Source organism: Austrofundulus limnaeus, unplaced genomic scaffold (assembly GCF_001266775.1).
Source record: "Austrofundulus limnaeus strain Quisiro unplaced genomic scaffold, Austrofundulus_limnaeus-1.0 Scaffold130, whole genome shotgun sequence".
In the NCBI taxonomy this organism is placed as follows: domain Eukaryota; kingdom Metazoa; phylum Chordata; class Actinopteri; order Cyprinodontiformes; family Rivulidae; genus Austrofundulus; species Austrofundulus limnaeus.
In genome coordinates this window covers 576796-587923 of record NW_013952532.1, presented here as the reverse complement: position 1 = coordinate 587923, position 11128 = coordinate 576796, and the positions used below count along the sequence as shown (strand labels likewise).

General features: G+C 36.4%; 1 protein-coding gene across 1 annotated transcript in view; it reads right to left on the bottom strand.

The window, feature by feature from the left end:
- The window catches only part of sstr3 (somatostatin receptor 3), a 4968-nt gene extending 3380 nt beyond the window's left edge, over positions 1 to 1588 (bottom strand). Inside the window, exon 1 of the mRNA XM_014015493.1 lies at positions 779 to 1588. Coding sequence (XP_013870947.1) covers positions 779 to 1564 — 786 coding nt within the window. The 5' untranslated portion in view covers positions 1565 to 1588. The remainder of the gene's footprint in view (positions 1 to 778) is intronic.
- Positions 1589 to 11128: the final 9540 nt, after the last annotated feature.

Genomic DNA, 11128 nt, shown 5'->3' with positions numbered 1-11128 from the left:
ATATATATACATATCCAGTTTATTCTCATAAAACACAAGTACAAAATGTCATCTATGTGATTTCACAAACTTGTTTTGTGAAATCACACTGATCTTTGGACACTGCCAGATTGTAATTAAATGTAATTTATTTTAGCACAAGCAAAACAATATTACAAAAACATGGACAATGTTACTTTAAACAATATTTCCATCAAATATATTAAAGATCTTATAAGACTAAATTACAATCCCCGTCTCTAGCTAGGTTTTGAAAAAAGGTAAAAACCTGTAAAACTGCCAATGCTAAAATGTTATTGTCAAACACACAATAGATAAATGATAAACGTGCAGGACATGTACAACATAAACCATTTTGTCCTTGAGTTAACGTGCATATTTTAGTCTTGTTTAAAGTAATTTTCTTAAAGGCATTCCAGAAACAACCTATTACGCACAAGGCAGGGACTTAGAAGCATTATGGGAATTCATGGATTTCCTGGCYGCAGTGTCCTGTGGACATAAATTTTGTCATCTTTGCCTTTCTGAGAGCATCCCTCGAGTCCCTCTGAGGCTATGCAGCTTAAAACAGTTATAATGTTGCTTTCTTATTATTTCTGTTCAAAAAGAAAACATCATAGAAACAGAAATCTGTCGGCTTATTGGTTCTGAACAATAAACTGACAGGAAATTTAGGATAAATAGATTTCAAGCCAACAAAATCCCAATAAATTGCAACTCCCAACTCTGTTAACAATATWTTTTTTTCATTATGTCTGTGTGACAATAAAAGTCCTACCTTGATGATGATGAGCAGGTAGCACAAGGAGATGACAAGCAGAGGACAGAAGAAGCCAACAGTACACGTGTACACAATGAAAGATGTCTTCCACACTTCTGCGGGTTCAGGCCACACGATGCTGCAGTTCCCATCATCCTTCAGCACATCTGCAAACACCACCACCGGCAGCACCACCACAAAGGACCCAGCCCACACTGTGCCGCTGATAGCCTTGGCCACGTGGGGGCGTCGCCACCAGGAGGACCGGATGGGGTGGACGACAGCCAGGTATCGATCCACCGACATCACAGTCAGGCAAAAGATGCTGGTAAACTGGTTGAAAGCATCGACCGTCATGACCACGCGACACATCAATGAGCCAAAAGGCCAGGAGAGGAGAGCATTTTGTACGGCCAAGAAAGGCAGGCCGAGCATAAAAAGCTCATCTGCGATGGCTAGATTCAAGATGTAGATGTTTGTGACTGACTCGTTTTTTGTGTAGTTCACAATAACGTGGATGACCAGAGTGTTTCCCACTAAGCCAACTATACAAACCATCCCATAAATAAGAGGGATGAAGATTCCTGCCAAACCAGGGAGGGAGACAGATGTGCTTTTGGTGCAGTTCTGACAGGTGCTGTTAAAGAAGAACGATCCGTCGATTGGGGCGATGCTGGGTTCTGGTGCCGAGGGAGTCGCAAACAGCAAAGCACTGGAGTAAGGCAGGACTGAGCTGTTGCTCCAGGTAGCTGTGGCCTCTTCCTGAGGCAGTAAGGACATTTGGGTGGCCTGAATGAGCTCCATGAAGGTTTCAAGGAAGACGATACATTGATAAAGCTGATAAGATCCCATCAGTAGCACAAAACACCTACAAAAGAAAAGAAAATAATTAGAACATTTCATACAGATGGGCAATCTAAAAAATTCAAGGTGCTGAAGTAGTTTGACTTTATAAAATTTCACATTGTACATAAAAAAGATAGAGACATACTGAAGCTGTTTTTGTTGTGAATAAACACATTTAGCAAAGAGACATATTTAGGAGAAAGATTCGGCTCTGTCTAAAGTACAAAATCAGAATAATAACAGRTCTTACATAAAATGTCATCATTTTTAGTTGAATGTGAAAAATCTAAAAGGGGAATTTGACATTTTTCTCTACTGCAAAGTATAAAAACGTATTTGCTCATGCAATGTAACGCTGCAATTCAAAATGCCTCAAAGCCTGTTATGAAGCTGAGTCATTGGAGAACTGAAAAGCAGAACTCAGGTGTAAAATGACTTAAATGTTTTCACCATGCAACAAGACAAAACAAAAAAAAAATGTTAGAGATCCAAAATATCTAACATTCAAAACAGTCAAATAAAGAAGAGATTAAATTGATATACACGTAGAACAATGTTTAATGAATGATTGAAATAATAGGCAACTAAATTATTGTCATGTAAACTCAACAAAATACACAAGAGGTGCAACCTCTTCAGAAAACAAAAYGTTAAACCTGACATTTAAAGCTGTAGCCTTGAATGTTTTCTGTCAAATGGAGATCKTTCTTGCATTAAAAAAATATAAAAAATGAAAAAAGCAATTTGAATAATTAAAAAATAACCTTTGTGAAAAATTTTGTTTTATTTCCCACTACTCTATCACACTTTTTTAACATGGTTATGCCATCCATCCATCCATCCATCCATCCATCCATCCATCCATCCATCCATCCATCCATCCATCCATCCATCCATCCATCCATCCATCGAGTCTATAAATATTGGGACATTGGCACAATTCTCATCTTTCACCATCACAATGGATTTAAAATGAAACAAACAAGATAATTGCAGACTTTCAGCTTCAATACAAACTGTTGTAATTCATACACTGTTCACCAGAAGTAGATGTAAATACCTTCAAATTAAAGTTGAAAGTATGCAATTAAAGCAAATCTTGCTTTTTTTTTGTTTCAAACCCACTTTGGTGTTGTTTACAGCCAAAACAATGAGATTTGTGTCAATGTCCTGATTCTTTATGACTCTATATCAGAGCAAACTGTTACTCCATCCAGTGTTGTATTTTAATATCTGAACAACTGTTTTATGCTGTTTTTCTTGACTTTGTTGAGAACAACGGCAGCACAAAACTCTATTTCACAAAGTATAGTCTTCTGTAAACATGAGGCTATAAAGACCTTCATCACAAAAGGGATTTTGTTTCRTTTTTCAGCAAAACAACTTTTTTTGTGCATAATATATACACTGAGTTCATTTTTCTTCTGTATTTATTWAATTTTTGTTTTGAATGGTTTTGTCATAAAACTTATGAAATACAACTAAGAACAGTGTTTACTAAAAACAAACAAACAAAAAAAATACCTTCTGAAATTGTTGATGGTGTTGCCAACGGCCCAAAATTAAAATAAATAACTAAACTAAATTGGTACTGTCTCCTCTTAGCGGTTAGACGAATACTAAAACACTCATCAGCTGAACAGGCCTCCTTCCGTCACAACAAAAACAAGCTCGCAACAGAAGGAAAACAATATGCATTTAGTCCTATTAGTGAAGTAGTTGTTTATAAAGCCATCCTGGCTTCTTAATAACCACCATGCCACGCACAGGCACACGCTCATCCTTTACAGCAATGGCTAATAATTGGTTTTGCATTAGGAACAAAATGCACTGACCTATGGAGAAACAAAATGCAGAGGGACGTCCTCCACAACCTTGGYTTCAGACAGACTTGAGGTCAAAAAAAAGAGGAAGAAAAAGATTTACAAAGAGTTGTGTGGGAAAATGTTAATTTAAAAATGTTTTATTTGTCTTTATAAAGAATGATTAATTCATCAAACATTACAAAAAGTTTTGAACAAGACTATATTGTATTTTAACCATGTTATATATTAACTTTTTTTTTTCCAAAATGATACCTATTTTTATGTTTATGTAAGAGTTTGCATGTGTAGCATGGTACCAGCTCCAAGTTTTAGTTTAAATATCACAAACACACAATGGGAAAAAGCTACGCAATAAAAACTAATCTATTAATCTTATTTCAGTTTTGAAAAGCAGCTACAATGGCGCTTTAAAATTAACCAATCAGGTCAAACACCTGGACAGATATTGGCAGAAATGTGTTTTTTCTCCTGGAGCAAAGTGCAAACAAGATACCAATACAAATACACAAGCAATTTGGTTTTATTGGTTTTATTATGAATTCTCATCAGTGGTATTAAAACATTATTAAATTAAACCTGGTATTATGTAATATTACACTATTTCAGGTGGGAAATAAGTCAAGGCTGACGTGTCAAAGTCCTGTCAGCTGACCTCTGCATGGCAAAAATCATCCAAACAAGGTAGTGATGCTATATAAGTTGTGAAAGTAAATTCCTCTCCAATGCGTCACTGGTGCTGGTGTGGACCTGAGTAGGAGTAATGATGGGGATCTGGATGGATGTGACGTAGAGCAGGACCACTGATGAGATAATTAGAGTGATCCATGGAGCACCGGTCCTGATGAAAAAGAGGAGAATGGGGTGGAGGAAGGATGCATCAATATGGCAGTAAAATGATAGCTGACAGCGGCATCGAGAAAAGAAGCAGTAAAATTCCTGGGACAAAGACTGTGGYCAAATCTGGAAGGAGGGAACTGCCCAAGTCAATAATTTGATGTTGTAACTTGAAATTTCACAGACTCTCCACAAACATCAAGGAAAGACAAATGTTTGGGAATTGGTGACTTGGTGCAAATGGGTCAGGATGAAAACAATCCAACACATTAAAACAAAGAATGGATCAAAGCAATGTTTTCACTTGTTTTCATACAGGCTCTGTACAGAATGGAGAACAGTGAAGCCAAATAACTCTCGTGTGTGTGTGTGTGTGTGTGTGTGTGTGTGTGTGTGTGTGTGTGTGTGTGTGTGTGTGTGTGTGTGTGTGTGTGTGTGTGTGTGTGTGTGTGTGTGTGTGTGTGTGTGTGTGTGTGTCCACTGATGATAGAAATGATCTAACAGACAATATGTCAATATGATAGCTTTTTCATATTTATCAATACAAGCACAGAATTAGATTAGATAAAACAGTTGAACTATGCAATGTAATAAATGAGTTCAAGCAGTAAAAGTGATCTGGAACACTTGAACTATTGACAGAACTCTGTCTTTTTACTGCTTTTTGAAAAAGTGTGTTGAAGTAACACGGTTGTATCTATCATCTGTTAAGTCMATAGACCCAGTTCTACCCTAAACAAAGCACAAATATGGAATTACAATACCTCAAAGTTATGATGGTTTGTAAGCTACAGATCCTGATCTGATCAATACGCCATCCTTCTGTATCCCCCCCTGGCCCAGTACCACCACAATTGGGTTCAGCTTGTTCTTGCTGACCGGTGGTACGTGTGAAGGTGTAAATTTAAGCCATGCCCRGTGTGGCTTGAAACAGTTGATGAAAGCTGCCTGTAGGCTTGGTTTGTTGGGTTGTTGCCTGTCGCTGTGAAAGGAGAGTAATCGCCTTCATGTCAGTATATTTTGTCTGTTAGCAAAATATTTCATGAACCACTGGGTAGATTTTAATGAAACTCCCTGAAAGAAATGTTTATTTTGGTCTTCAAACCTTCTCTTCAAGGCAAGCTCCACTCATTCTGTCTGCAAAGTTGCATGGGGAACATTCCCAGGAACTAAACTCACCCAGGAAAGAAACGTTTTCTCCTCTCCTCTCAGGCAGGCTGAGAACAATCTCACACGAGAGGAGGAACAGCTTTTTCCTTCTGGCTGTGGCTCATCTGATTAAGCTTTTAGTTCCTCTGTAATTAATTGATGCAGTCTTCTAACATTTTATATACATTCTTACACGTTATAATTTAGATATTTTAATAACATCTTAGGCATTTTTTAAATGAYACATRATTTTAATCAWGTCTTTCTTTGTTTGAKGAGAGTTTTACTATTTATTTTAGATAGGATAATTGTGCTGCTAATGAAATGCTGCTGATTACCTTTTTATGTTTTTTTTTTCAGCACAATGGCAATAAACGTAAATTGAATTGAACTTAATGCACATTTAAAACTCATTAAGACTTGGAGCCAGTCAAATTCAACATGGCCACCACAGCCTTARCAAACTCATAATGGCTCAGTCAGTTTCACCAACACCAAACTGACAAAATGGAGCAGTAGTAGCTGACAATCATTCCCTTCTCTTAATCTGAGCACTAGAATCTATAAATTTTTTAATTGAAACATTGAAATGCAAGACCAGAGACGATATACAACCCTTCAAGGAAGGCTCGTTTCATTATTCATGGACTGGGGGTTCAAGTCATAAATTCTCATCTCAAGTCTCCAGCCTCTATTTTAGGATGTGGTCCAACAAGGTGGCCTATCACAATAACATGGTCCAAATATTCTCCATTTTAACATTAACAAAATACAATGTTKTACAAAGTGCATTTTCTCCTATGTAAAGAATACTGATCAAGAGATTCATATTTTTCAAAGTCTCATCTATCAAAAAAGCTTTTGAATAAGCTACCAGAATTTGCTCTATAATTATTTTATTCATGACAGACTTCAATAAAAATAAAGTTTGCTTCATCAAATTGAATGTTGTCCARCTGTCTAAACCCCTTAGTTGTTTAAAGTCTATCTGTGTACATAATTTAACACATGTGCAATATTAAAACATAAATAAATCCTTCAACGTTGAGCTAAATACTGTTTGCTTAAAATTTTAGTTTTGAAAAATTGCAAACTTCATCATAGAATAAAACAAACTGAACACTTTAAATTATGTGATAAAAAGTAGTGCATTTTACAAAAATCATAAATCATGACAACAAATTTCTGATGAATCAGCAGGTTTGATTGTGTGATGATGGATTGATGGACTTTTTCACACACTGCTTTTATAAAATAAATAAATAATAATAATAATAATAATAATAATAATAATAAAACACAATGACAAATTTACAGGTAGACACACAAACACAATTTCCTATATTCTCCTGATTGCATCTTTGAAACAGCATCCCATCCTAATCTCTGACAACCACAACACGAGCAGACAGACAATCTTTCTTCCCAAAACGTTTCTCCTCTTTTGTCGTCCATTGTAGGAGCAGATGTTGGAACCAAGTCCCCTGAGACGTTGCTATGGTAAAGTAATTATAACAAAGCTTAAAATACCGTATTTAAGGAACAAATCAAAGAGATAAATGAGAAAGTGAATCAATGCTGAGAGAGAAGTCTGTTCTTTATATTAAAGCCTTGTGTGCATGAGGRCAGGTGTGTGAATTTCTTCTCTGACCAGCTGCTGAGTGCAGATAATAAATGTTTTCAGTTTGACAGCACTTATACAAATCCTTAGATTGCTAAATGTTTCAAATTAATAATATATTGTTCCGCATTGTTTCAGGTTTATTATTGGATTTTTTTTCTTTTAAGATCGTCATAGCCATTCAAAGCATGTCATACATATTAAAAAAGCAAGACAAAAGTTAAAAAGTTAAAAGAAAAATTCAAATTACTTTTCAATAAATTTGCATCTCATGACAGGATGGGCATCATTAAACTTTTTTTTTTTTGCAGAAATTCCAAATAAACAAGATTTTTAGCTAATAAGTGCACAACTTTGAATAAGAAGGCTTACCCTCTGTACCTTCAGCCCTGTTTCCAGTTTCAAAAAATAATCCCCAACATTTATGTCAAGTATAATTTCTGGTTGGTTTAAAGGACTGTTCAGTGTTTATAGTCTGTTGTTTTTCACGGTAAATATCACCTCATCTTAAACTTAAACAACAAGGATAGAAGCAAGCGTTTTTACAGACTGCGCCCGTCATCAGTTTACAAATGAAGAAGGAATGAAATCTACAGTACTTTGACTTCAGCCACATCTTGATCTGGAACCAATAGCAGAAATGTAATTCAGAATGGTTGAAACTAATATGTTTGAATAGGATGGAAACCATCAGTTTGGTTGTTCGCACAGAATTTACTGACAAAGTTTGTTTGATTTTGTCTTTGTGAACTGAAGCTTCAGAGCAGGACTCTGGTAGGAGAAAAAAACATTTGAAGTGTTATGGTTAATTTTTCATTTCTAAAATTGTTCTTGGTGTAATACTTTAAATACTATAGTAAATTAAAACAGATGGTTGTCCATGAGGTCAGTCTTAAAATAAATGCTTGCATTAATAATAAGTTACAATAATGAAACCGTTTAAATAATTTTGTATAAGTTCATCACCTTAAACCACACAGAAAATGTGTTGGTCTACTATTTGCTGTGCAGAAAATAGAAAAAACGTTACCTTCCCTTTCTGGTTTGTTGCTTGCCTTAAAAAAGGTATTTAGTCATTAATTTCTTAGTGCTTCGTGCTTAAAGGCATGGTCAGATAACATTATTTTTGCAYGTCTCTGTGTATGGGGGTATGTTTACGTGTCTGCCTGTTGGCAAAATATCTCACAAACTAGCATAAAATTTGAACTAAACTTGCAGAAAATAATCTTCTGATGTTCAATCCCTAAATAGGCACAAAACCCTTTTTTTTTTAAAAAAAAAAACAATACTTTAGGCCATTCACTTTTGTGTTTTCACCCTGTTTACCATTCTCAGACCAAGTGTGAAATCCCGCGAGATTTTGTGGGATCTGAKTTTTTAAAAMGGGCTGCGCCCATTGTTTGTTTGGGAAAAAACCATGTAGGCTATTTGAGAGGAGAAGTTCAGAGCTGCKGCAGTTTTTTAGATGCCTCTATTCCCCAAGAAAATTGGCTTTCTTGTGTTTAGAAATTGGAAGCAAAGGAACTGGCCGGGTTTTTCATCAATGGCGAGCCAAAAAAAGTGCATTTAGCATGATATGTCTCCTTTAAGCCTCCAGCCAAAGAACCTGGAGGTAGAGCTGCTGGAGCTTCCTGTGCAGTAGGAGGTGCTGCAGCCTGCTCCCCACTCACAAGAGCTTGTTCAAACAGGTAAGCCTGCTAAAGACTTATTCCGTCTTTAACTCTCAAACTGTTTAACAGTTCAACTCAAGTGGACTACTATTTTTTGTGTAATCAATATCAGTATATGGACATTATTTTGGAAAATGTGATCATGATGTTTTCATAAATTTTGTGGTTACTGAATTACTGAACCTGTTCATTAATTGGTGACAGAAACTGTTTTTAAAAATTGTAAATAACATTTCAACTTTAATACAATTCACATTTTGCACCAATTCTGTTTCATGTGTTTTAAATGCAACCACAATCCTTCCTGAGCGATACCTTTAGATCTTCTGACAATAGCCTGTAACTCATCAYCATACTTTAATTTAAYATTAGGATTAGYGCTACACAAGCTAATTCAASATGGCTAAAAACATTAAAACAGGGATATCACTTGAGATTGTGTTTGATACAATATTTTCCAGGTTTTGATGAAAACCAGATGCTATACCTTCAAGCAATGCTAGGCCTTTAAATGTTGYAAGTTCTCCACAAGTCTATAAACTTTTTCGGGAAGTAGTAAACAAAGAACCAAAGTCGTGACTGGAGGTAGTTTTGAACAGACTGTAGCTCACAGCTGCAGGGAGTGTCCCTTGGGGATCACTTCATCCACCATTCTTCTCTATTTAGTTGCTGATAAGTAAACATATTCAGGAATTACAGCAATTTGTGTGATGGGATTTAGATGACATGATGGACCAGGTATTTTTTTATTTTATTTTACTGTTAAGCAAATACACTCTAGAGCAAAAGAACGTGTTTTAAAATAGGTACAACATCAACTAATTGGTGTATCAATCTGTCACTCTTTTAGTCCCTGAGGGAGTCTAAAGCCCTTGTTGCTGCTCAGTTAACAGAGTTGCTGGGTTCGGATCTAGTTTCATTACAGCCACAGTTTTGCCTTTACATTTTTCATTACAAAGACTGACAAGGCMTCAAAGATTGGCCACAATCTGATCAATACTCCCACCAGATTATCCTGCAGATCTAAAGGTGGAAAGGTAAACACGGTGACAGGATGCTTTAGAGGGTGCCTCACTCGTTACAGTCGTTCAAAACACACATACACACAGTGACATGCAACAGAAAAAGGCAGTGATACACACATGCAAATAACCCGRTAAACCAAAGTCTCAGCTTTCCTCTAAGACATTTAAAGACAGTGAGACTTTACGGGAGGAAAGTCCTGCACAAATCTCTGCTGCTATGCAGTACTAACAGAACTGATTTCCTCTACCCACACAATGTTCTGCACACATGCATTCATTCAAACATGTGCCAAATTGCTTAGATGAAAAGAACGAGCTAAAAAGCTTTAAAAGCTACAAAGTGGATGCTGATCAATTAAATAAAAAGCTTCTCCATCTATCCCCCTGTGAGAGAGAGAGAGAAAGGTGGAGGGGAAACCGGGGTCATGAGCGGTTATTTATTTTCTATTTCACAGCCACTATTGTCACAGTTAAAAACTCAAACTGATTAGAGAATAACAGAAAGTTGACACATCAGATAAACATGTTTTTTTTTGCTGAGTTCTGACTTTTTTCTCAGMATTCTGAGTTTAAAGTTTAAAGTACCTGTGATATGCAAAAGAATCWAATAAAACATCAGATTCTCCTCTGCAGTCTGTATTGTCGGCCATTGTAGTAATGCCGTTTACATTCAGACATTCCCCTTTGACATCACTTCCTGTTACTTCACACGCAAATATCTAACACATTCTCATTTCGGACTCGTAACATATTGGCATCCTTGCCGACTGCTGCTTTTCCGGGTTTGAGTGACGTTTGAGGTTAACATGAGGAATCAGGATTAAAGGTTAACTTTAGGCTCTGTGGTTAGCATGAGGGATGTGGTTAACATGAGCGATCAGGGTTAATGGTTAACTTTAGAGTCTTTGGTCAGGGTTAGGCTCTTGGAGGCTAGTAGAAGTTACATTTAGGGTCTAGGAAGGTTAGTTTCGCGCAATTCTAGGCTTGTAAAAACACATCATCCTCCTCCGCCCCAACTCGTACAGAACGGACGCACGGGGGGTACCCCCGGCATCAACATAATGACGCTTGGTCATGCGTCAGTACCTTGACACGGGGGTTATGAGAATGGGCTCAAATGTCTCAACCACTGTTCATTTCAGTTTTGTAAAACTTCTTTTGCAAAATGTTATTAATGCTATCTTTCAAAAAAGGCATGTTTATCACAAAAATTTGATGTCACATTCACTTTAAGGTTTGCACCTCTATTYCATCCTAAAATATTCTATTAGAATAGAATCAAAATATGTTGTAGTCTAAATCACCATCAATACTGAGTACTGAGGTAAACCAGGTCTTTGTTAGTGCCTGCTGTTTTTTAACTGAGTAGCACCCATATACAGTATATATATATATAT